We start from the raw sequence: 26,039 nt of genomic DNA on the forward strand, positions 1-26,039 counted from the left end.
GGGAGGGAATTCTTCCCTGTGAGGCTGCTGAGGCCCTGGCACAGGTTGCCCAGAGAAGCTGTGGCTGCCCCTGGATCCCTGGCAGTGTTCAAGACCAGGTGGGATGGGGCTCTGGGCAATTCCCCTTGTGGTGTTGTAAGAAGTGATGAGACACCTTCCAGCATGTTTGTTTGTGCTGCTGTCAACCTACTGGGCTGAAAATATTCCCAAGGAGGAGAGGAAGGAGCTGAGCTGGAATTCCAGGCTGGGAAGCATTTAGAGGCGACTGCCTCAGGGGCAGCCATGCAGTCTGAGTGTGCTCTTCCCTGTGCTCTTCCAGGGAGCTCGAGGCCTTTCTCACCAGGGACGTTTCTCCAGAGCCCCTGAGGTGAGTAAACTGTGCTGAGCTGGCTCGGATTTGAAACTGGTCCTCCACGGATGGACACTGGTTCTTGTGGAATCAGAAGAGGCATCTCAGTGGTACTTTGGAATAGGAACAGAGTACCTGCCTAACAGCTGGATGTGGGCTTTCAGGTGCTGTTAGACGGCAGTGACAGCATGGCCAGTTCCATCACCGGCGCTGACCGTTCCCAGCATGCAGCCTTCAGGAACCGCCTCTCAACTCCGACATCCACTCATGCACAGCATCCCTTGGACTTGGTTTGGGAAGCCACAGAGAATTGTGGGCGCTTGCAGCGATGTTTTGAGAAAATGGAGGAGCAATGCAAGAGGCTCAGAAGCCAGCAGGAGCACATAGACTCTGTGATTGAAGAAATCAGAAGGGGGTGAGTGTTTCTTCCTCCTGCTCCTGAGTTCCAGAGGCAATCTGCATCCAGGTCTGGGAGTTCGGAGGTGTTCTGGGCGAAGAACTCACCTGCCCTACCATGTGCAGGCCTCAGTGTGGCTCTCGAGCATCGTCCTGTCAGGGCTTTTCATGCTCTACTGTGACTCCCAAGGCTGCCTGGGAGATGCACAGCGATGTTGGAATAGAAGACTCCTTCCTCTCACCGTGCTGCTTCCCTGAATTCTGTTCTTTGAGAGCCCCTGTCCAGCCACTGCTTGTCACTGAAGGAAGGCAAAATCCTGCCTTCCTTTCCCTTTGCCTCTGGAGGATTTGCTTGGGAGGGAAAGAGCAAGGTCTTCCTTAGCCCACTGCCCCCAGCTCCATGGTGGAGGGCTGAAAATGGGATCGATGGCTCTTCAGGCCTCTTCCTTCTTCTGGCTGAGCCTTGTCTCTGCAGTGACTGTGAAAACCTTGAGAAGTCCAAGGAGAAGCTGCAGCAATGTACTGGAATTCCGGAGCCAGGAGCCTTGAGTCTGCGCCAGAAGAACACCAAGCAGCTGAAGGAAGTGTCAGCCCAGACAGAAAAGGCGGAGCAGCAGGACAGGATGGAGGTTGGTTTTGGAAATGAGGCTGGTTTTCCGTTGAAAACTTGTCTTGCCCCTTCTTGTACAGTGGAGGACTTGGCTGCACTCGAGGGAGAAGACCCATCACTGCAGAGGGAGCTGGAAGTCAACAGGCAGGCACTGGAGGAATTGCAGCTTCAGAGGGAGCTGCTGGAGCAAGAGGGGCATGATGTTACCGTGGCTCTGGACACCTTATTCCTAGGCAGCACCTGTGGGAGTGGGAGTTGTGCCAGCCAGATCAGGCCAGATGCCGTTTCTGGCAGTAGAAGAGAGGGACACGGCTGTGCACACCTGGCTCAAGATGGCCCACGCATTTATTAGCCAGGCATATGCATGTTCATCAGCAAAGGGTTACATGCTTCTGCAAAATTTGTTCCTTTGGGCAGCCCCAGAGCTTCTAAAAGAGGGAACGGAGCTGGGGAAGGGTCTGGAGCACAGGTGTGACAAGGAGTGGCTGAGGGAGCTGGGGGGGCTGAGCCTGGAGAAAAGGAGGCTCAGGGGGCACCTTCTTGCTCTCTCCAACTCCCTGTGACAGGAAGGTGCAGCCAGGTGAGGGTTGGTCTTTGCTCCCAGGGAACAAGGAACAGGACAAGAGGAAACGGCCCCAAGTGTGCCAGGGGAGGTTTGGATTGGGTGGTACAGGAGAGCTGTGAGAGAAGGGTTTGTTTCTGATGGTCTCTGTCAGACAGTCTCAGTTCTGGAGTATGTGGTAGGTTTGGCAAATACACAGCAGAGGTTTTGCTTTTGAAGACAAAAGCTCAAAAGCACAGTGTAGTCTTCAGGCTTGAATACCAGCAAGGGCCATGAGACACCTTCTTTGTGTAAGACAAGTAAATGGTATTGTTGGTGTGAACTGCTGCACAAATAGAGTCTGCTTTGGCCACATCAGCCAGACTGCCATCAGTCACTAAAGGACTGCTCACCACAAGAGCTGTTTCCCTGCCAGGCATGCCCTCGTTGCAGAGAGCTGCTTTGCACACTGGAGGAGGGGACACTTGGATGTGGGTTTTGTCCAAGAAGGAGAAACCCAGTGAATTTTCACTTGCTTCAGCAAGCAAAATTGCTTTCCTCAGCCATCCTGAAAATGTCCAGAACTGGAATAGATCCTGATAGACATTTTGCTGTTAATGATTGTGCAAGGAGAATTGGTGTGATTTTTTGCAAGGCTGGAGCTGTGGGAGATGGCAGGCTATGGGGCTGTGTGGAGCATGCCCTCCATGTCTTCTACATTGAATTTGGGGAGGTGAAAGGTGAACAGGGCTATCTTTGAGCCCAGGAATGAGCCCTCTCATAGGAAACTAGGCAGAAACATCAGCTTTCCATTGGGATTTTTGTGCTGCTCTTGTGCTCTGTTTTCCTAAGACTTACCTCGGAGGATCTTCACTGTTCTCTTATGGGTCCTCTTTTGGTGTGTACTGGTCGGAGTCCATAGCCAAACTGAGTTTGTAGGACTTTTCTTTTGTGGGCACAGGGAGGGCGCAGCGGGAACGCTGACAAGAGACAAATCTTTTTGAAGACTCGCCTGGAGTATTTCTGAACAGCAACCCAGAGATGTCTCCTGGGCTGTGTTCTAAGTCACTTCCTGGGGAGCTGTGTCCCCCCCAGGGCAGACAGTGGCCCAGGGGAGCAGCAGCCAAGTGCTCTGAGAGCGCGTGAGCCCATCAGTCTTTGCGTCTTGCCACACAGAGTTTGCAGGGGAAGTGTCAAGCCCTCTGCTCTTTCCTTCTGTGCAGGTCCTGCTGGAAAAGCAGAAGGAGAAGAATTCTTTATCAGAGACACTGCTCCAAACTCGGGGACAGCTAAGCCAAGCCTGCCAGCAGGTGCAGCAGCTCAGGCAGGAGGTGAAAGAGCAGCAAGAGAAGGGGCAGGTAAGTCTGAGCAGGCAGGGAACAGAGTGCAGGGCAGTGGCAAGGGCACAAAAGGCAGGTGCTGGGAGTGAGGAGGCAAGGGCTGCTTCAGGCCCTGGCAGCACAGAGCCTGGCAAGCTCCAGAGCTCAGGCCCGGGAAGGAAGGCTTGCAATGGAAGCAGAGCTGGGTAGAGAAGCCAAAAAAGTCGCTGAAGGAATGGGATTTTGAGACAGCAAGTGGGAAAAGCTGAGCCTGAGGGCAGGTGGCAGGAAGTTGCTCTGCATTTTGTTGCCAGACCATCCAGGCAAAGCTGCAAGCTGAGCTGCAGGAAGCTTGGGGGCAAATCCAGGCAGCGCAGAAGAGGCACAAGGACGAACTACGAGGCATCAAAGAGGAAATGAATCTCCTCCTTGAGCAGAGGGAGGCTCTAGAAAAGCAGGTGAGTGAAACAGCAGTGGCACCGCAGCATCCAGCAGGGGGTCTGTGCCCTTCTTGCTTTTCCATGGCAGAGCAGCAGCTGCTGGGGTGGTCCCTGGGGCTGCCTCGTGCTCTGGGCTCCTTGGCAGCTGCTCTGAAGGACCCTCAGTGCTCTGCTGCATCTCAGCTGCTGCCCTGGACAGCTGGGCTGGTCCTCTGGGCTGTTGGCCAGCAACCATCAGCATGGATTCCTGCTGGCCTCTTCTTGCTAGCCTTGGTGTGGGAGGTGCTTTTTCAGGTGCCCTTGGTGGGCCACGTAGAGATTGAAACAAGTTGTCCGTATGCATTGTGAATCTGGTGCTCTGAGGACAGGGAGAAATGGAAAGTTGGCCTTTGCCTTTTCTCACAGCCTCTGCTGTGGCTGACAGTGACAGGCTGTGGCTGTAGCCTCTGACTGCTTTGTTCTGTTTGACTGGAGGTGGGAGAGTTGACATCTCAGCTGGCAGCCTCCCGAGAGTCCCAGGCAACGATTGTTCAGAGAGCCTAGCAAGATGTGAGTGAGGCCCAGGAGCAGTCAAGGCAGAAGCTGTTGGAGGTTGAGCAGCTCCAGAAGATGCTGGAGGAGGCAGAACATCAGAACAAGGAGCTGCAAGTGCACCTGAAGAACTTGGAGATGGAAAGAAGTCAATGGCAAGAAGTGGCACACCAAAATTCAGGATTTCGGGCTTACTCGAACACCCTGGAGAAGGAAAAAGCCAGGTAAATGAAAGCCTGTGGGACTCTGCCTTGTGGGCAATGGATTCCCTCTTTGCCATCTTTGCACCTGCCAGGGGCTCTGGCAGCATTTCCTACGTGGCAGAGTTCTGAACTCTCCGTGCGGACGCGTCTCGTTGTCTGGATGTTGTGTTTCATTTTCTTTCCTTTCAAGCCTTCAGTTAGAGTTTTTCTGAAGACAAAGGCTTTTGCAGTAGCTCTTTCCCTCTAGGGGTGTGTTCTGTTGTGAGGTGGGTGTGCTAACACTGCCCAAGCTGCAGTGTAAGGAGCTGGACACATCCAGCCGCTCCGCCTTGGGTCCTGTAACTTGAAGCCTTTGGAATCTGGACCCGCCTGGCATCCTGATGCCTTTGCTTGGCAGAACCATCTCAAGGCCCTGATTGCTGACCTAGGCCAGATTGCCCTCAAAGGCACCCAAGAACCAAGAATGTCTCTGTTGCATCGTTCCTCAGAAAATGCCCCCAGGTGCCTGGGGGGGCTCAAGCAGGGTCCCTGCCAGCCTCCAGAGTCACAGGCAATACTGACTGTGCAAAGAATGCAAGAAACAAGAGCAAGGTTAGCGGGGCTCCTGCAGCTGACCAAGTGCTGCCGGTCTTCAGTGCCACAGGATTCTTCTTCCAAGAAGAAGACAAAGAAAAGGCAGGGCCCTCTTGCTTGCCTGCAGGTTTCTGCATCTTCCATCAGGTTGTGCTCCAAGGCTCTGTTGCCACTTCTGCTATTGGCCTTTGTTTCTCCAGCTGGAAGTAGGATGGGTGCTGGTAAATCCTGGGGAACTTCCCCGAGATCCACTGGCTGTAGGGTGCTGCTCCTCCTACCTGGACATACAAGATGGGGCAAGGAAATGTCTCTTCCACGTTGACCAAACCTTTCCCCCTTGGAGCCTGGGTAGTCAGAAGAAAACTCTTCCTCTCCCCTAATCTCTTCATTGCAAGACTTTGTTAGGTCTGCATTCACATTCCCATCTCAAGAAGAAGGTAGGACATGTAGGCAGCAACTGCCCATTCTTTCATGAATAAAAGCAGAGTGGGCACATGCTGGGCTGTGACTGCAGGGGGAACAAACAAACAGCCACGTTCTTTAGACAAACCTCATCAGACAGAGCAGTTTTCCCCCGAGGTGCTGCGAGTCCTAAGAGTTCCTAAAATGTGATACCGTGTAGTAATGAGTTGCATGCTTCCCTTTTAGGCTGCTTCTGGCTCTGGAGGAAAAGAACCTGTGCCTCAGAACACTGGAAGAAAAGAACGAGGCACTGAACAATCAGGTGTCTCAATTTCGTTCTGCTCTTCGCAAGGCCAAGCAGCTCTGTTCAAACCGCACAGGACAAGTGCTGGAGCTCAACACCCAGGTAATGTGTGCCCTGGCATCCTCTTCTCCAGGGACACACATCATCACCTTTGCCTTGGAGGCCCCAACTGCTTTCCCCTCCCAGCAGCATCCACTGCTGCCGTGTTCTGCCCTGGGGTGCTGCTGCAGCCACAGGCCAAGGCTGGATCTGGTGTCTGCTGCCGATGGTTTCCTCCGTTCTCTCCCGGGTCCCAGCAGGGGAAATGTGGGAGGAGAAGCAGCAGCAGACTCCTTTGGAGCTTCTCCATCCCTCTGTTAGCAGTGTTGTCCCAGATGGAGTTGGTGCCTGTGCTGGGCACCGAGCAATGGGGGCACACAGACGTGGCTATGGCAGGCTGGGGAGGGCACTTCCAGCGCAGCCAGTTCAGCCGGTGTTCAGAGCTGCAGCCTCAAGGATGCCCATTGGCTCCCTTTCCCTATTTTCAGGACACTTGTTTCCATTGGAATCCTTGGCTCTGTGCCTTCTGTTTTGGGCATGTTTTTTTGCCTGAAGTCATTTCTCCTTTGTTGCTTGCTCTACTGCCTGCTCTGCTGCCTCAGGAGCAGCCCTGTCCCTGAGGCTCTGTGCATCCATCTTCCAGATGCGGGCCCTGCAGGAGGCAGTGCTGGAGATGGAGGCTAGCCAGGCAACTCGAGAGAAGCAGCTGCTGCAGGAGCTGGAGGAGTCCCGAGCAGGAGAAGGGAGCTTGAGGGACTCTGTGCAGGTGCTGGAGGCTGAGGTGTCTGAGCTGCGTAGGAAGCTCCAGAGCTCTGAGAACAGAGCAGAGGCCTTGGCCACAAAGTGTCAACAGGCCAGTGGTGCTCACCAGGAAACTCAATCCCAGCTGGACAAACTGCTCCTGGTTCTGCACCACATGATCAGGGACAGCAGAGACTTGGTCACCTGGAGCTCAGGCAAGTGTGGGAGGCTGGGAGAGCAGGTGGAGCGAGGGGGTGGTTCCTGGTGGGATAAACAAAATTGCCCAATCAAAATTTAGAAAGAAATGGCATTTATTATGCGCCTGAAATATCGGTTTCAAAAGCCCCGATGGAGAAAAGCAGCACCGAGCCCGGGGTCGGAGCTGGGTGAACACGCCTAGATCTGATCTCTATCGCACCAGACCTCCCAAGTCACGACTGCTGCTTTGGCTGGTCCCTTCTTATACAGTTTTTGGGCAGAGTCCGAATTAATTCTATTCTTCTCGTATTGATGAAGTTTTCTTGTCCTGGAGTTGGGCCGCACAAAGCCTTTCCTGGGTCTGATGAATTGTCCCTCCTGGGTGATGAGTGGGCCATTTCTGCTGATGGAGGGGCCATCTCTGCTTCCTGGAATAGTTATTCTTAGTTCCCGGAATGTCCGATTCCTTATCAGATGCGATGTAGATATCAGAGTGTGGTGATCAAGTCTTCATGGTGCAAATGTCCTGGTGATAAGATCCAACCCCACCTAGGCAGAATCCTCACTTATTGTGAAAGAAATACTTTTAGTGTTGTGAAATTTTTCTCTCAGCCCGGCTGGTGCAGAGATTTTGAAACTGGGTCTCTGTAAGGTCTGATTCCATTCCAGTTTTATATATAATAGCACGAATTACATACTTGATTTATAACACTGGTCATCCTGGTATGACACACTCACCCTGTCAGTTCAGGCTGACTCAGGCCATGGGAAGTCTTGTCTCCCTGCAGAGACACAAGTCCATGTTTGTTTGTAGAGCAATGATCAGTCAGAAGGGAGAAGGGCCCAAGTCCTGTCAAGCCACAGGGCCCATGCAGTTGTCTTTGGGGCAGTGCTGACATTAGTGGTCATCAAAAGAACGTCAGCCTGTGACACACATCCTGCTGCAAGGCGAGCTCTAGGACAAAGGCACCTCCTCCTAGGTAGAAAGAGGCCTTGTTTGTTGGAGACCGTTGGATTAAATCTTGAAACAGAATGTCTTCTCTTTTCAGAAAAGGGTCATGTCCTGGGCCTAAGTGCTTCTCAGGATGGGGATGTCCCCGCAGAGCTCACAGTGGACAGAGTGTCAGCAGCTCTGCAAGACCTGCAGCAGCACCTGGAGCATTCCCAGAAAGATCTGGTAATATGCACCCAGAAATCTTGTCCTGCTGCTGGGCTGCTGGACAAGCAGAGTGCCAAGGCCAGGATGGGTGGAAGTTCTTGTAGTGGGGTTGTCTCACTGGCATGGGAGGAAGGAGGATGACGATCTCATCTACCAGTACGGTCCAGCTGCCCTCTCCCACCTAGGCTATTTCTGCTTTAGTGTTTGTAGCCCTTTGTCTCCTGCCAGCAGTGGCACTGACAGGTGATTCTGCTCCTCTTGCCTCTTGCAGAATGATGCAAGGAAGAAGATACAGGCCTTGGAGCTGGAGCTGGGCACGGAGCAGGCTCAGAGGGACAATCTCAGAGCCAGCAATCAGGAGCTGCTGAAACAGTTGGATGCAATTCGAGCAGGTACACCTTCTCCTCTCCCACCCACTGCCCCATCCTGTCCCAGCAGGGCTCTCTGATGCCACCCAGAGAAAAAGGGCAGTGCCCAGAGATGGCAGAGAGGAAAAACAACCAGCAGGAGATTTCTCCATCCAGTGCCAGTGAAAGCTTTTTCTCGAGAAAGATGCCGTGGCTGGCAGTGCCATCTGGCTGAGCTATGGCTGATCCCGTGCACAGGTGGTGCCTTTCAGGTGCTGTGTCTGTGCTGAGGAGCTGTAGCTGGATGCCTCAGCTCCATTCCCCCCAACTCCAGGCCCTGCCAGAGCCCCCAGGCTATTGGCCTCTCTGGAGCAGGGCTGCACAGGCATCCCCGCTCCTTTGTCTCTCTTGGATTGCTCACTCTGCACAAGCCCAAGAGCAAAGACACTTTCCTATTCCTCTGAACCTTGCCCCTTTGATTCCTGCTTTTTTCTCCTTCATTTCTGTCAGCTTTGGAAGCCCTTGTGGCCTTAGGGGCTGGCAAACGCAGGCCGGCCGAGAAGACAGTGCTGTTGTCCCTGCAGGATGCACATCAGTTTGCCTTTGCTTTGCTGTTCTCATTCTCCTTCTCCTTCCTGCTGCAGCGCTGTGGAGGGCAGAACACCAGAAGACCTCTCGAGAAACTGCCCTGGAGAAAGAGGCCACTGCCCTGAAGGAAGAGAGTGTGACTCTTTGTCAGGAGGTGGCATCTCTGCAGAGGAAACTGGAGAGCCTGGAGAAGGAAAGGAAGGATGCACTGGTGAGAACGGCAGATGCCATGAAGGGCCATTTCCTAGCTATGTTTGGCCCTTATGTTAATCGTTCTAAGGAGCACCTCTTTCCAGTTGAACTTTTCAAATTGCACTCTTCTGAATAAGGAGGAAAAGATGTCGTAGTCATGTCAAAGCCAGTTAGTGCTGAGGCTGCTGGGTGTCCTCCATGCTGGAACTCGGTTCCTGTCTTGCTGTGCTCCCACGGTGGACAGAGGGATTAGCTTTGGGCTGGAAGCAAATGGAACAGGCCCCGGTCCTTCAGTCCTTGTGACTGGGGCATCAGGGTGCCAGAAGGTGACACCTCCTTTTCTGAATGGTTGGCCTCAATGCTTGTGCAGGTCTTTCCCAACAGAAATGATTCCATGGTTCTGGGATTCTTCTGGGCTCTGCTGAGCCTGCTTTTAAATTCCCTGACAGGACACGGTTTCTGGAGAGCAGAGAGCCAGTGCTGTTGTCTTTTCAGGTTGGGGTTTGTGGGAGGGATGAAGCTTCACGTTTTTCAGCGAGGAGCTTGCCTGGGCACTTCAACTTGAAGATTTTTCCTCCCCTCCTCAGGCAAGTGAGCGGGAAAGGCACCATGCAGAGATGCAGGAGACGCTGCAGCAATGGGGAAAAGAGAAGGCAGAGAGAGAGCAGGAGCACGAGAAGGTGCTGGTTGAGATGAGGCAGAAAGTTGCCACCCTGCAGGCTCAAAGACAAGAGGAACAAACTAGATTTGAAAATGCCAAGCAAGAGGTAATGATTGTGCAAGGAGAATTGAGAATTGGTGTGATTTTTTGCAAGGCTGGAGCTGTGGGAGATGGCAGGCTATGGGGCTGTGTGGAGCATGCCCTCCATGTCTTCTACATTGAATTTGGGGAGGTGAAAGGTGAACAGGGCTATCTTTGAGCCCAGGAATGAGCCCTCTCATAGGAAACTAGGCAGAAACATCAGCTTTCCATTGGGATTTTTGTGCTGCTCTTGTGCTCTGTTTTCCTAAGACTTACCTCGGAGGATCTTCACTGTTCTCTTATGGGTCCTCTTTTGGTGTGTACTGGTCGGAGTCCATAGCCAAACTGAGTTTGTAGGACTTTTCTTTTGTGGGCACAGGGAGGGCGCAGCGGGAACGCTGACAAGAGACAAATCTTTTTGAAGACTCGCCTGGAGTATTTCTGAACAGCAACCCAGAGATGTCTCCTGGGCTGTGTTCTAAGTCACTTCCTGGGGAGCTGTGTCCCCCCCAGGGCAGACAGTGGCCCAGGGGAGCAGCAGCCAAGTGCTCTGAGAGCGCGTGAGCCCATCAGTCTTTGCGTCTTGCCACACAGAGTTTGCAGGGGAAGTGTCAAGCCCTCTGCTCTTTCCTTCTGTGCAGGTCCTGCTGGAAAAGCAGAAGGAGAAGAATTCTTTATCAGAGACACTGCTCCAAACTCGGGGACAGCTAAGCCAAGCCTGCCAGCAGGTGCAGCAGCTCAGGCAGGAGGTGAAAGAGCAGCAAGAGAAGGGGCAGGTAAGTCTGAGCAGGCAGGGAACAGAGTGCAGGGCAGTGGCAAGGGCACAAAAGGCAGGTGCTGGGAGTGAGGAGGCAAGGGCTGCTTCAGGCCCTGGCAGCACAGAGCCTGGCAAGCTCCAGAGCTCAGGCCCGGGAAGGAAGGCTTGCAATGGAAGCAGAGCTGGGTAGAGAAGCCAAAAAAGTCGCTGAAGGAATGGGATTTTGAGACAGCAAGTGGGAAAAGCTGAGCCTGAGGGCAGGTGGCAGGAAGTTGCTCTGCATTTTGTTGCCAGACCATCCAGGCAAAGCTGCAAGCTGAGCTGCAGGAAGCTTGGGGGCAAATCCAGGCAGCGCAGAAGAGGCACAAGGACGAACTACGAGGCATCAAAGAGGAAATGAATCTCCTCCTTGAGCAGAGGGAGGCTCTAGAAAAGCAGGTGAGTGAAACAGCAGTGGCACCGCAGCATCCAGCAGGGGGTCTGTGCCCTTCTTGCTTTTCCATGGCAGAGCAGCAGCTGCTGGGGTGGTCCCTGGGGCTGCCTCGTGCTCTGGGCTCCTTGGCAGCTGCTCTGAAGGACCCTCAGTGCTCTGCTGCATCTCAGCTGCTGCCCTGGACAGCTGGGCTGGTCCTCTGGGCTGTTGGCCAGCAACCATCAGCATGGATTCCTGCTGGCCTCTTCTTGCTAGCCTTGGTGTGGGAGGTGCTTTTTCAGGTGCCCTTGGTGGGCCATGTAGAGATTGAAACAAGTTGTCCGTATGCATTGTGAATCTGGTGCTCTGAGGACAGGGAGAAATGGAAAGTTGGCCTTTGCCTTTTCTCACAGCCTCTGCTGTGGCTGACAGTGACAGGCTGTGGCTGTAGCCTCTGACTGCTTTGTTCTGTTTGACTGGAGGTGGGAGAGTTGACATCTCAGCTGGCAGCCTCCCGAGAGTCCCAGGCAACGATTGTTCAGAGAGCCCAGCAAGATGTGAGTGAGGCCCAGGAGCAGTCAAGGCAGAAGCTGTTGGAGGTTGAGCAGCTCCAGAAGATGCTGGAGGAGGCAGAACATCAGAACAAGGAGCTGCAAGTGCACCTGAAGAACTTGGAGATGGAAAGAAGTCAATGGCAAGAAGTGGCACACCAAAATTCAGGATTTCGGGCTTACTCGAACACCCTGGAGAAGGAAAAAGCCAGGTAAATGAAAGCCTGTGGGACTCTGCCTTGTGGGCAATGGATTCCCTCTTTGCCATCTTTGCACCTGCCAGGGGCTCTGGCAGCATTTCCTACGTGGCAGAGTTCTGAACTCTCCGTGCGGACGCGTCTCGTTGTCTGGATGTTGTGTTTCATTTTCTTTCCTTTCAAGCCTTCAGTTAGAGTTTTTCTGAAGACAAAGGCTTTTGCAGTAGCTCTTTCCCTCTAGGGGTGTGTTCTGTTGTGAGGTGGGTGTGCTAACACTGCCCAAGCTGCAGTGTAAGGAGCTGGACACATCCAGCCGCTCCGCCTTGGGTCCTGTAACTTGAAGCCTTTGGAATCTGGACCCGCCTGGCATCCTGATGCCTTTGCTTGGCAGAACCATCTCAAGGCCCTGATTGCTGACCTAGGCCAGATTGCCCTCAAAGGCACCCAAGAACCAAGAATGTCTCTGTTGCATCGTTCCTCAGAAAATGCCCCCAGGTGCCTGGGGGGGCTCAAGCAGGGTCCCTGCCAGCCTCCAGAGTCACAGGCAATACTGACAGTGCAAAGAATGCAAGAAACAAGAGCAAGGTTAGCGGGGCTCCTGCAGCTGACCAAGTGCTGCCGGTCTTCAGTGCCACAGGATTCTTCTTCCAAGAAGAAGACAAAGAAAAGGCAGGGCCCTCTTGCTTGCCTGCAGGTTTCTGCATCTTCCATCAGGTTGTGCTCCAAGGCTCTGTTGCCACTTCTGCTATTGGCCTTTGTTTCTCCAGCTGGAAGTAGGATGGGTGCTGGTAAATCCTGGGGAACTTCCCCGAGATCCACTGGCTGTAGGGTGCTGCTCCTCCTACCTGGACATACAAGATGGGGCAAGGAAATGTCTCTTCCACGTTGACCAAACCTTTCCCCCTTGGAGCCTGGGTAGTCAGAAGAAAACTCTTCCTCTCCCCTAATCTCTTCATTGCAAGACTTTGTTAGGTCTGCATTCACATTCCCATCTCAAGAAGAAGGTAGGACATGTAGGCAGCAACTGCCCATTCTTTCATGAATAAAAGCAGAGTGGGCACATGCTGGGCTGTGACTGCAGGGGGAACAAACAAACAGCCACGTTCTTTAGACAAACCTCATCAGACAGAGCAGTTTTCCCCCGAGGTGCTGCGAGTCCTAAGAGTTCCTAAAATGTGATACCGTGTAGTAATGAGTTGCATGCTTCCCTTTTAGGCTGCTTTTGGCTCTGGAGGAAAAGAACCTGTGCCTCAGAACACTGGAAGAAAAGAACGAGGCACTGAACAATCAGGTGTCTCAATTTCGTTCTGCTCTTCGCAAGGCCAAGCAGCTCTGTTCAAACCGCACAGGACAAGTGCTGGAGCTCAACACCCAGGTAATGTGTGCCCTGGCATCCTCTTCTCCAGGGACACACATCATCACCTTTGCCTTGGAGGCCCCAACTGCTTTCCCCTCCCAGCAGCATCCACTGCTGCCGTGTTCTGCCCTGGGGTGCTGCTGCAGCCACAGGCCAAGGCTGGATCTGGTGTCTGCTGCCGATGGTTTCCTCCGTTCTCTCCTGGGTCCCAGCAGGGGAAATGTGGGAGGAGAAGCAGCAGCAGACTCCTTTGGAGCTTCTCCATCCCTCTGTTAGCAGTGTTGTCCCAGATGGAGTTGGTGCCTGTGCTGGGCACCGAGCAATGGGGGCACACAGACGTGGCTATGGCAGGCTGGGGAGGGCACTTCCAGCGCAGCCAGTTCAGCCGGTGTTCAGAGCTGCAGCCTCAAGGATGCCCATTGGCTCCCTTTCCCTATTTTCAGGACACTTGTTTCCATTGGAATCCTTGGCTCTGTGCCTTCTGTTTTGGGCATGTTTTTTTGCCTGAAGTCATTTCTCCTTTGTTGCTTGCTCTACTGCCTGCTCTGCTGCCTCAGGAGCAGCCCTGTCCCTGAGGCTCTGTGCATCCATCTTCCAGATGCGGGCCCTGCAGGAGGCAGTGCTGGAGATGGAGGCTAGCCAGGCAACTCGAGAGAAGCAGCTGCTGCAGGAGCTGGAGGAGTCCCGAGCAGGAGAAGGGAGCTTGAGGGACTCTGTGCAGGTGCTGGAGGCTGAGGTGTCTGAGCTGCGTAGGAAGCTCCAGAGCTCTGAGAACAGAGCAGAGGCCTTGGCCACAAAGTGTCAACAGGCCAGTGGTGCTCACCAGGAAACTCAATCCCAGCTGGACAAACTGCTCCTGGTTCTGCACCACATGATCAGGGACAGCAGAGACTTGGTCACCTGGAGCTCAGGCAAGTGTGGGAGGCTGGGAGAGCAGGTGGAGCGAGGGGGTGGTTCCTGGTGGGATAAACAAAATTGCCCAATCAAAATTTAGAAAGAAATGGCATTTATTATGCGCCTGAAATATCGGTTTCAAAAGCCCCGATGGAGAAAAGCAGCACCGAGCCCGGGGTCGGAGCTGGGTGAACACGCCTAGATCTGATCTCTATCGCACCAGACCTCCCAAGTCACGACTGCTGCTTTGGCTGGTCCCTTCTTATACAGTTTTTGGGCAGAGTCCGAATTAATTCTATTCTTCTCGTATTGATGAAGTTTTCTTGTCCTGGAGTTGGGCCGCACAAAGCCTTTCCTGGGTCTGATGAATTGTCCCTCCTGGGTGATGAGTGGGCCATTTCTGCTGATGGAGGGGCCATCTCTGCTTCCTGGAATAGTTATTCTTAGTTCCCGGAATGTCCGATTCCTTATCAGATGCGATGTAGATATCAGAGTGTGGTGATCAAGTCTTCATGGTGCAAATGTCCTGGTGATAAGATCCAACCCCACCTAGGCAGAATCCTCACTTATTGTGAAAGAAATACTTTTAGTGTTGTGAAATTTTTCTCTCAGCCCGGCTGGTGCAGAGATTTTGAAACTGGGTCTCTGTAAGGTCTGATTCCATTCCAGTTTTATATATAATAGCACGAATTACATACTTGATTTATAACACTGGTCATCCTGGTATGACACACTCACCCTGTCAGTTCAGGCTGACTCAGGCCATGGGAAGTCTTGTCTCCCTGCAGAGACACAAGTCCATGTTTGTTTGTAGAGCAATGATCAGTCAGAAGGGAGAAGGGCCCAAGTCCTGTCAAGCCACAGGGCCCATGCAGTTGTCTTTGGGGCAGTGCTGACATTAGTGGTCATCAAAAGAACGTCAGCCTGTGACACACATCCTGCTGCAAGGCGAGCTCTAGGACAAAGGCACCTCCTCCTAGGTAGAAAGAGGCCTTGTTTGTTGGAGACCGTTGGATTAAATCTTGAAACAGAATGTCTTCTCTTTTCAGAAAAGGGTCATGTCCTGGGCCTAAGTGCTTCTCAGGATGGGGATGTCCCCGCAGAGCTCACAGTGGACAGAGTGTCAGCAGCTCTGCAAGACCTGCAGCAGCACCTGGAGCATTCCCAGAAAGATCTGGTAATATGCACCCAGAAATCTTGTCCTGCTGCTGGGCTGCTGGACAAGCAGAGTGCCAAGGCCAGGATGGGTGGAAGTTCTTGTAGGGGGGTTGTCTCACTGGCATGGGAGGAAGGAGGATGACGATCTCATCTACCAGTACGGTCCAGCTGCCCTCTCCCACCTAGGCTATTTCTGCTTTAGTGTTTGTAGCCCTTTGTCTCCTGCCAGCAGTGGCACTGACAGGTGATTCTGCTCCTCTTGCCTCTTGCAGAATGATGCAAGGAAGAAGATACAGGCCTTGGAGCTGGAGCTGGGCACGGAGCAGGCTCAGAGGGACAATCTCAGAGCCAGCAATCAGGAGCTGCTGAAACAGTTGGATGCAATTCGAGCAGGTACACCTTCTCCTCTCCCACCCACTGCCCCATCCTGTCCCAGCAGGGCTCTCTGATGCCACCCAGAGAAAAAGGGCAGTGCCCAGAGATGGCAGAGAGGAAAAACAACCAGCAGGAGATTTCTCCATCCAGTGCCAGTGAAAGCTTTTTCTCGAGAAAGATGCCGTGGCTGGCAGTGCCATCTGGCTGAGCTATGGCTGATCCCGTGCACAGGTGGTGCCTTTCAGGTGCTGTGTCTGTGCTGAGGAGCTGTAGCTGGATGCCTCAGCTCCATTCCCCCCAACTCCAGGCCCTGCCAGAGCCCCCAGGCTATTGGCCTCTCTGGAGCAGGGCTGCACAGGCATCCCCGCTCCTTTGTCTCTCTTGGATTGCTCACTCTGCACAAGCCCAAGAGCAAAGACACTTTCCTATTCCTCTGAACCTTGCCCCTTTGATTCCTGCTTTTTTCTCCTTCATTTCTGTCAGCTTTGGAAGCCCTTGTGGCCTTAGGGGCTGGCAAACGCAGGCCGGCCGAGAAGACAGTGCTGTTGTCCCTGCAGGATGCACATCAGTTTGCCTTTGCTTTGCTGTTCTCATTCTCCTTCTCCTTCCTGCTGCAGCGCTGTGGAGGGCAGAACACCAGAAGACCTCTCGAGAAACTGCCCTGGAGAAAGAGGCCACTGCCCTGAAGGAAGAGAGTGTGACTCTTTGTCAGGAGGTGGCATCTCTGCAGAGGAAACTGGAGAGCCTGGAGAAGGAAAGGAAGGATGCACTGGTGAGAACGGCAGATGCCATGAAGGGCCATTTCCTAGCTATGTTTGGCCCTTATGTTAATCGTTCTAAGGAGCACCTCTTTCCAGTTGAACTTTTCAAATTGCACTCTTCTGAATAAGGAGGAAAAGATGTCGTAGTCATGTCAAAGCCAGTTAGTGCTGAGGCTGCTGGGTGTCCTCCATGCTGGAACTCGGTTCCTGTCTTGCTGTGCTCCCACGGTGGACAGAGGGATTAGCTTTGGGCTGGAAGCAAATGGAACAGGCCCCGGTCCTTCAGTCCTTGTGACTGGGGCATCAGGGTGCCAGAAGGTGACACCTCCTTTTCTGAATGGTTGGCCTCAATGCTTGTGCAGGTCTTTCCCAACAGAAATGATTCCATGGTTCTGGGATTCTTCTGGGCTCTGCTGAGCCTGCTTTTAAATTCCCTGACAGGACACGGTTTCTGGAGAGCAGAGAGCCAGTGCTGTTGTCTTTTCAGGTTGGGGTTTGTGGGAGGGATGAAGCTTCACGTTTTTCAGCGAGGAGCTTGCCTGGGCACTTCAACTTGAAGATTTTTCCTCCCCTCCTCAGGCAAGTGAGCGGGAAAGGCACCATGCAGAGATGCAGGAGACGCTGCAGCAATGGGGAAAAGAGAAGGCAGAGAGAGAGCAGGAGCACGAGAAGGTGCTGGTTGAGATGAGGCAGAAAGTTGCCACCCTGCAGGCTCAAAGACAAGAGGAACAAACTAGATTTGAAAATGCCAAGCAAGAGGTAATGATTGTGCAAGGAGAATTGAGAATTGGTGTGATTTTTTGCAAGGCTGGAGCTGTGGGAGATGGCAGGCTATGGGGCTGTGTGGAGCATGCCCTCCATGTCTTCTACATTGAATTTGGGGAGGTGAAAGGTGAACAGGGCTATCTTTGAGCCCAGGAATGAGCCCTCTCATAGGAAACTAGGCAGAAACATCAGCTTTCCATTGGGATTTTTGTGCTGCTCTTGTGCTCTGTTTTCCTAAGACTTACCTCGGAGGATCTTCACTGTTCTCTTATGGGTCCTCTTTTGGTGTGTACTGGTCGGAGTCCATAGCCAAACTGAGTTTGTAGGACTTTTCTTTTGTGGGCACAGGGAGGGCGCAGCGGGAACGCTGACAAGAGACAAATCTTTTTGAAGACTCGCCTGGAGTATTTCTGAACAGCAACCCAGAGATGTCTCCTGGGCTGTGTTCTAAGTCACTTCCTGGGGAGCTGTGTCCCCCCCAGGGCAGACAGTGGCCCAGGGGAGCAGCAGCCAAGTGCTCTGAGAGCGCGTGAGCCCATCAGTCTTTGCGTCTTGCCACACAGAGTTTGCAGGGGAAGTGTCAAGCCCTCTGCTCTTTCCTTCTGTGCAGGTCCTGCTGGAAAAGCAGAAGGAGAAGAATTCTTTATCAGAGACACTGCTCCAAACTCGGGGACAGCTAAGCCAAGCCTGCCAGCAGGTGCAGCAGCTCAGGCAGGAGGTGAAAGAGCAGCAAGAGAAGGGGCAGGTAAGTCTGAGCAGGCAGGGAACAGAGTGCAGGGCAGTGGCAAGGGCACAAAAGGCAGGTGCTGGGAGTGAGGAGGCAAGGGCTGCTTCAGGCCCTGGCAGCACAGAGCCTGGCAAGCTCCAGAGCTCAGGCCCGGGAAGGAAGGCTTGCAATGGAAGCAGAGCTGGGTAGAGAAGCCAAAAAAGTCGCTGAAGGAATGGGATTTTGAGACAGCAAGTGGGAAAAGCTGAGCCTGAGGGCAGGTGGCAGGAAGTTGCTCTGCATTTTGTTGCCAGACCATCCAGGCAAAGCTGCAAGCTGAGCTGCAGGAAGCTTGGGGGCAAATCCAGGCAGCGCAGAAGAGGCACAAGGACGAACTACGAGGCATCAAAGAGGAAATGAATCTCCTCCTTGAGCAGAGGGAGGCTCTAGAAAAGCAGGTGAGTGAAACAGCAGTGGCACCGCAGCATCCAGCAGGGGGTCTGTGCCCTTCTTGCTTTTCCATGGCAGAGCAGCAGCTGCTGGGGTGGTCCCTGGGGCTGCCTCGTGCTCTGGGCTCCTTGGCAGCTGCTCTGAAGGACCCTCAGTGCTCTGCTGCATCTCAGCTGCTGCCCTGGACAGCTGGGCTGGTCCTCTGGGCTGTTGGCCAGCAACCATCAGCATGGATTCCTGCTGGCCTCTTCTTGCTAGCCTTGGTGTGGGAGGTGCTTTTTCAGGTGCCCTTGGTGGGCCACGTAGAGATTGAAACAAGTTGTCCGTATGCATTGTGAATCTGGTGCTCTGAGGACAGGGAGAAATGGAAAGTTGGCCTTTGCCTTTTCTCACAGCCTCTGCTGTGGCTGACAGTGACAGGCTGTGGCTGTAGCCTCTGACTGCTTTGTTCTGTTTGACTGGAGGTGGGAGAGTTGACATCTCAGCTGGCAGCCTCCCGAGAGTCCCAGGCAACGATTGTTCAGAGAGCCCAGCAAGATGTGAGTGAGGCCCAGGAGCAGTCAAGGCAGAAGCTGTTGGAGGTTGAGCAGCTCCAGAAGATGCTGGAGGAGGCAGAACATCAGAACAAGGAGCTGCAAGTGCACCTGAAGAACTTGGAGATGGAAAGAAGTCAATGGCAAGAAGTGGCACACCAAAATTCAGGATTTCGGGCTTACTCGAACACCCTGGAGAAGGAAAAAGCCAGGTAAATGAAAGCCTGTGGGACTCTGCCTTGTGGGCAATGGATTCCCTCTTTGCCATCTTTGCACCTGCCAGGGGCTCTGGCAGCATTTCCTACGTGGCAGAGTTCTGAACTCTCCGTGCGGACGCGTCTCGTTGTCTGGATGTTGTGTTTCATTTTCTTTCCTTTCAAGCCTTCAGTTAGAGTTTTTCTGAAGACAAAGGCTTTTGCAGTAGCTCTTTCCCTCTAGGGGTGTGTTCTGTTGTGAGGTGGGTGTGCTAACACTGCCCAAGCTGCAGTGTAAGGAGCTGGACACATCCAGCCGCTCCGCCTTGGGTCCTGTAACTTGAAGCCTTTGGAATCTGGACCCGCCTGGCATCCTGATGCCTTTGCTTGGCAGAACCATCTCAAGGCCCTGATTGCTGACCTAGGCCAGATTGCCCTCAAAGGCACCCAAGAACCAAGAATGTCTCTGTTGCATCGTTCCTCAGAAAATGCCCCCAGGTGCCTGGGGGGGCTCAAGCAGGGTCCCTGCCAGCCTCCAGAGTCACAGGCAATACTGACTGTGCAAAGAATGCAAGAAACAAGAGCAAGGTTAGCGGGGCTCCTGCAGCTGACCAAGTGCTGCCGGTCTTCAGTGCCACAGGATTCTTCTTCCAAGAAGAAGACAAAGAAAAGGCAGGGCCCTCTTGCTTGCCTGCAGGTTTCTGCATCTTCCATCAGGTTGTGCTCCAAGGCTCTGTTGCCACTTCTGCTATTGGCCTTTGTTTCTCCAGCTGGAAGTAGGATGGGTGCTGGTAAATCCTGGGGAACTTCCCCGAGATCCACTGGCTGTAGGGTGCTGCTCCTCCTACCTGGACATACAAGATGGGGCAAGGAAATGTCTCTTCCACGTTGACCAAACCTTTCCCCCTTGGAGCCTGGGTAGTCAGAAGAAAACTCTTCCTCTCCCCTAATCTCTTCATTGCAAGACTTTGTTAGGTCTGCATTCACATTCCCATCTCAAGAAGAAGGTAGGACATGTAGGCAGCAACTGCCCATTCTTTCATGAATAAAAGCAGAGTGGGCACATGCTGGGCTGTGACTGCAGGGGGAACAAACAAACAGCCACGTTCTTTAGACAAACCTCATCAGACAGAGCAGTTTTCCCCCGAGGTGCTGCGAGTCCTAAGAGTTCCTAAACTGTGATACCGTGTAGTAATGAGTTGCATGCTTCCCTTTTAGGCTGCTTCTGGCTCTGGAGGAAAAGAACCTGTGCCTCAGAACACTGGAAGAAAAGAACGAGGCACTGAACAATCAGGTGTCTCAATTTCGTTCTGCTCTTCGCAAGGCCAAGCAGCTCTGTTCAAACCGCACAGGACAAGTGCTGGAGCTCAACACCCAGGTAATGTGTGCCCTGGCATCCTCTTCTCCAGGGACACACATCATCACCTTTGCCTTGGAGGCCCCAACTGCTTTCCCCTCCCAGCAGCATCCACTGCTGCCGTGTTCTGCCCTGGGGTGCTGCTGCAGCCACAGGCCAAGGCTGGATCTGGTGTCTGCTGCCGATGGTTTCCTCCGTTCTCTCCCGGGTCCCAGCAGGGGAAATGTGGGAGGAGAAGCAGCAGCAGACTCCTTTGGAGCTTCTCCATCCCTCTGTTAGCAGTGTTGTCCCAGATGGAGTTGGTGCCTGTGCTGGGCACCGAGCAATGGGGGCACACAGACGTGGCTATGGCAGGCTGGGGAGGGCACTTCCAGCGCAGCCAGTTCAGCCGGTGTTCAGAGCTGCAGCCTCAAGGATGCCCATTGGCTCCCTTTCCCTATTTTCAGGACACTTGTTTCCATTGGAATCCTTGGCTCTGTGCCTTCTGTTTTGGGCATGTTTTTTTGCCTGAAGTCATTTCTCCTTTGTTGCTTGCTCTACTGCCTGCTCTGCTGCCTCAGGAGCAGCCCTGTCCCTGAGGCTCTGTGCATCCATCTTCCAGATGCGGGCCCTGCAGGAGGCAGTGCTGGAGATGGAGGCTAGCCAGGCAACTCGAGAGAAGCAGCTGCTGCAGGAGCTGGAGGAGTCCCGAGCAGGAGAAGGGAGCTTGAGGGACTCTGTGCAGGTGCTGGAGGCTGAGGTGTCTGAGCTGCGTAGGAAGCTCCAGAGCTCTGAGAACAGAGCAGAGGCCTTGGCCACAAAGTGTCAACAGGCCAGTGGTGCTCACCAGGAAACTCAATCCCAGCTGGACAAACTGCTCCTGGTTCTGCACCACATGATCAGGGACAGCAGAGACTTGGTCACCTGGAGCTCAGGCAAGTGTGGGAGGCTGGGAGAGCAGGTGGAGCGAGGGGGTGGTTCCTGGTGGGATAAACAAAATTGCCCAATCAAAATTTAGAAAGAAATGGCATTTATTATGCGCCTGAAATATCGGTTTCAAAAGCCCCGATGGAGAAAAGCAGCACCGAGCCCGGGGTCGGAGCTGGGTGAACACGCCTAGATCTGATCTCTATCGCACCAGACCTCCCAAGTCACGACTGCTGCTTTGGCTGGTCCCTTCTTATACAGTTTTTGGGCAGAGTCCGAATTAATTCTATTCTTCTCGTATTGATGAAGTTTTCTTGTCCTGGAGTTGGGCCGCACAAAGCCTTTCCTGGGTCTGATGAATTGTCCCTCCTGGGTGATGAGTGGGCCATTTCTGCTGATGGAGGGGCCATCTCTGCTTCCTGGAATAGTTATTCTTAGTTCCCGGAATGTCCGATTCCTTATCAGATGCGATGTAGATATCAGAGTGTGGTGATCAAGTCTTCATGGTGCAAATGTCCTGGTGATAAGATCCAACCCCACCTAGGCAGAATCCTCACTTATTGTGAAAGAAATACTTTTAGTGTTGTGAAATTTTTCTCTCAGCCCGGCTGGTGCAGAGATTTTGAAACTGGGTCTCTGTAAGGTCTGATTCCATTCCAGTTTTATATATAATAGCACGAATTACATACTTGATTTATAACACTGGTCATCCTGGTATGACACACTCACCCTGTCAGTTCAGGCTGACTCAGGCCATGGGAAGTCTTGTCTCCCTGCAGAGACACAAGTCCATGTTTGTTTGTAGAGCAATGATCAGTCAGAAGGGAGAAGGGCCCAAGTCCTGTCAAGCCACAGGGCCCATGCAGTTGTCTTTGGGGCAGTGCTGACATTAGTGGTCATCAAAAGAACGTCAGCCTGTGACACACATCCTGCTGCAAGGCGAGCTCTAGGACAAAGGCACCTCCTCCTAGGTAGAAAGAGGCCTTGTTTGTTGGAGACCGTTGGATTAAATCTTGAAACAGAATGTCTTCTCTTTTCAGAAAAGGGTCATGTCTTGGGCCTAAGTGCTTCTCAGGATGGGGATGTCCCCGCAGAGCTCACAGTGGACAGAGTGTCAGCAGCTCTGCAAGACCTGCAGCAGCACCTGGAGCATTCCCAGAAAGATCTGGTAATATGCACCCAGAAATCTTGTCCTGCTGCTGGGCTGTTGGACAAGCAGAGTGCCAAGGCCAGGATGGGTGGAAGTTCTTGTAGGGGGGTTGTCTCACTGGCATGGGGAGGCAGGAGGATGACGATCTCATCTACCAGTACGGTCCAGCTGCCCTCTCCCACCTAGGCTACTTCTGCTTTAGTGTTTGTAGCCCTTTGTCTCCTGCCAGCAGTGGCACTGACAGGTGATTCTGCTCCTCTTGCCTCTTGCAGAATGATGCAAGGAAGAAGATACAGGCCTTGGAGCTGGAGCTGGGCACGGAGCAGGCTCAGAGGGACAATCTCAGAGCCAGCAATCAGGAGCTGCTGAAACAGTTGGATGCAATTCGAGCAGGTACACCTTCTCCTCTCCCACCCACTGCCCCATCCTGTCCCAGCAGGGCTCTCTGATGCCACCCAGAGAAAAAGGGCAGTGCCCAGAGATGGCAGAGAGGAAAAACAACCAGCAGGAGATTTCTCCATCCAGTGCCAGTGAAAGCTTTTTCTCGAGAAAGATGCCGTGGCTGGCAGTGCCATCTGGCTGAGCTATGGCTGATCCCGTGCACAGGTGGTGCCTTTCAGGTGCTGTGTCTGTGCTGAGGAGCTGTAGCTGGATGCCTCAGCTCCATTCCCCCCAACTCCAGGCCCTGCCAGAGCCCCCAGGCTATTGGCCTCTCTGGAGCAGGGCTGCACAGGCATCCCCGCCCCTTTGTCTCTCTTGGATTGCTCACTCTGCACAAGCCCAAGAGCAAAGACACTTTCCTATTCCTCTGAACCTTGCCCCTTTGATTCCTGCTTTTTTCTCCTTCATTTCTGTCAGCTTTGGAAGCCCTTGTGGCCTTAGGGGCTGGCAAACGCAGGCCGGCCGAGAAGACAGTGCTGTTGTCCCTGCAGGATGCACATCAGTTTGCCTTTGCTTTGCTGTTCTCATTCTCCTTCTCCTTCCTGCTGCAGCGCTGTGGAGGGCAGAACACCAGAAGACCTCTCGAGAAACTGCCCTGGAGAAAGAGGCCACTGCCCTGAAGGAAGAGAGTGTGACTCTTTGTCAGGAGGTGGCATCTCTGCAGAGGAAACTGGAGAGCCTGGAGAAGGAAAGGAAGGATGTGCTGGTGAGAACGGCAGATGCCATGAAGGGCCATTTCCTAGCTATGTTTGGCCCTTATGTTAATCGTTCTAAGGAGCACCTCTTTCCAGTTGAACTTTTCAAATTGCACTCTTCTGAATAAGGAGGAAAAGATGTCGTAGTCATGTCAAAGCCAGTTAGTGCTGAGGCTGCTGGGTGTCCTCCATGCTGGAGTTTTGTGCCCTACAAGCTGTAGTTCTCAATGTCCACGCTGTCTCTATGGATATTGCATGGTCTGGGCAATTCCTCGTGTCCAAACTCACGTTCAGATTTCAAATACCTGGACCTGGAAAGAGGGGTGAGAAGGCCAAGTTTGCTGTTAATAGAAAGGTGTTTGGCCTTGGCCATCAGAGAGCAGCCAGTGGGGAGAAAAGAGAGAAAAGCAAAGTGCTGATGCAGATAAGGACGTGTGCCTGCAAGGGGAGAACTCATCCTGAGTGGCAGCAGAGAATGACAGACTGATGTGGCCATTGCTGCTGCAAGAGAAGGCAGTGGGGCTCTCAGGGATAGTGCCATGGAAACTCTACACAGGAGAGCTCCAAAACCACTCCTGTCACCCCAGCTGCAGGGAATGAAATGTTGGGGGTGTTTGCTCTTCCCTTTCTCCCTGATGGAGAGCACATCCTCATGGCACTGCCTAAATCCTGCTTAGCATGGACTTGGAATCCTGGCTGCAGTTCTGGCAGCTGCTCCCCAAAGGAACACTCGAGTGGAGCTGCAAGAGGTCGGGGAAGGGCCGAAAGGGAGCTGGGATGGGCTGAGTGAGCTGGGAAAGACTCAGCGTCAAGGGCGGTCCCAGCAAAGGTCTGAGGCCTCCCGAGAGGCAGAGAGAGAGGGGCAGCCTTTTCCTGCCTGTGGCAGGAGTCCCGATCTGGTATGAAAAGCAAACCGAGAGAGGGAATGAGTGACCTCCCTGTTTTGGCAGCGTGAACGGGAATTGTACGAGGAGCAGATGAGAGATCTGATAAAGAAGAATGAAATGAAAACACCTGAAATTCCAAGAAAGGAAACAACGCAACAATTGGACACTGAAAATGAAAGAAAAGAGGAAGAGTTGGAGCATGGGGCTGCTGCTTTGAAGGAAGGCAGAGGAAACGCTCAAGTCCTGTGTGCTCCAGTGGCCAAAGAGGCTCTGAAGAAACACTTGGCCTTCCTGAAGGGAAAGAGTCATCCCCAGGTAGGCACTGGCATTGATCTTCAGTCCACTGCAACGTCTCTCAAAGCATCCAATGAAGTTTCCCATGAAGAGGTGGGATTCTAGATCCCTGTCAGTCTAGGCCTGCTTCGGCAAAGCAGCCCGGGCTGCAGCAGGCAGCCTTGTGTGTCTGCCTGGCCCCAGCCAGAGCCCATTGGCTGCCAGATTGTTTGCTGGCACGCCTGGAACAACTGATGCAGCTCTGGAGCTGCTGTCCAAATAAGCTCCAGGCCAAAAGCTGGGCATGGGGAATTGCTTCTCCCATGCCCAGGCAAGGGGAGGCAAGATGTGGGGGTCGGATTTGGTGTGGAAAGGAATGGAGCAGGTGAGCAGAGTGATGGACTGAACTGAGCAGAGTTCTGTAGCGAGGGCTGAACAGCAGCTGCACTGCTGGAGCTTTGAGGATGCTTCCTGAGAGGGAGATTTCTGAGGGACTGCTCTTGTGGTGTTTGAAAGAAGGGAATCATCTCCTCTCTGAATACCCATCAGGCTGTTGGAGCAGAAGGCAAGCGGCTGTCTGAGCACTCCAGGAAGGGTGTGCAATGTGTGCGGGACCAGCTTGCAGCAGCAGCAAAAGACAAGCCAAAGAAGCGTGAGCTCAGGAGAACTTTTGAGGTAAAGTGGGCTTTCACTGCCTCTGCAGAGCCTCAGGCTCCTCTGGATCATGACTCGTGTGGCCAGGCAGTGCTTTGGAGTCCTCTGCTTGTTTCCTTGCCTCTCCCTGTCCCTGCTGTGGGCACACCCTTTGGTTTGTTCTCTCTGTTGTGGCAGCCCATGGCTTTCACAAAGGCACCTTCACTCCGCTGCCTCCCTCCCTGGCCCCGTGTCCCCGGACACACCCTGGCCTCTCCTGCACAGCCCCCAGCGAGAGCTCTTTGCCCCCAGTGTTGTCTGGTGCAACTGAGGGTCTCTGAGCAGAGATCTCCTTGCCTTGATGTCCAGAGGTCCTTTTGCCCCATGGTTGCTGACAGGTTTCTGTGACCCTTTCTCCCATCCAACGTGCAGGTGGAACCGGTAGGGAGGAGAATCAGAACTTCTAGGAGAGTGTTCCCCCCAGACTACTTTACATTGCCTGTCTCCGCGTCTGACCAGAAAAATGCATCAACCCCTGAAAGACAAGAGTCCTCCAGGAGCTCAGGGGAGCTGCAGCCCCCGTGCTGAGGCACAGCCCGTGGAGAAAGGGGTCAGTGGCCAGAATGCGTGCTTTGGCAATCAGAGCTGGGTTCCTAAATTCTGTCGGAACTCTCTCTCCCAGACCTGTGGTGGCTGAGGGTTGTATGAGGGAAGGGTTTGCCAGCCATGAACTGGACTCTTTGATCATCTGAGCTCCGTTCAGGGGCAGTGTGGGAGCCTGTTCCTTTCCCCTTCCCCAAGGGCAGAGTGTTGGTGAGGGCTGGAGTTGGAGGCTGTGTCTGCCCCCACAGCCGGTACCGTGGGGCTGCGGATGCTCCTGCCCACGTGGGCTTGTCTGAGCTGGGCTTTCTGC

General features: G+C 53.4%; 1 protein-coding gene across 1 annotated transcript in view; it reads left to right on the top strand.

The window, feature by feature from the left end:
* The window catches only part of LOC138103889 (centrosome-associated protein CEP250-like), a 50,478-nt gene extending 24,764 nt beyond the window's left edge, over positions 1–25,714 (top strand). Inside the window, 24 exon segments of the mRNA XM_069002501.1 lie at positions 320–367; positions 1,221–1,374; positions 3,126–3,254; positions 3,530–3,673; positions 4,130–4,410; positions 5,611–5,770; positions 6,351–6,560; positions 8,110–8,197; positions 8,797–8,951; positions 9,520–9,699; positions 10,726–10,869; positions 11,326–11,606; positions 12,807–12,966; positions 13,547–13,756; positions 15,306–15,393; positions 15,993–16,147; positions 16,716–16,895; positions 17,922–18,065; positions 18,522–18,802; positions 20,003–20,162; positions 20,743–20,952; positions 22,503–22,590; positions 23,190–23,344; positions 25,559–25,714. Coding sequence (XP_068858602.1) covers positions 320–367; positions 1,221–1,374; positions 3,126–3,254; positions 3,530–3,673; positions 4,130–4,410; positions 5,611–5,770; positions 6,351–6,560; positions 8,110–8,197; positions 8,797–8,951; positions 9,520–9,699; positions 10,726–10,869; positions 11,326–11,606; positions 12,807–12,966; positions 13,547–13,756; positions 15,306–15,393; positions 15,993–16,147; positions 16,716–16,895; positions 17,922–18,065; positions 18,522–18,802; positions 20,003–20,162; positions 20,743–20,952; positions 22,503–22,590; positions 23,190–23,344; positions 25,559–25,714 — 3,961 coding nt within the window.
* Positions 25,715–26,039: the final 325 nt, after the last annotated feature.

The sequence above is a fragment of the Aphelocoma coerulescens genome, assembly GCF_041296385.1.
Source record: "Aphelocoma coerulescens isolate FSJ_1873_10779 chromosome Z unlocalized genomic scaffold, UR_Acoe_1.0 ChrZ, whole genome shotgun sequence".
NCBI classification, from domain to species: domain Eukaryota; kingdom Metazoa; phylum Chordata; class Aves; order Passeriformes; family Corvidae; genus Aphelocoma; species Aphelocoma coerulescens.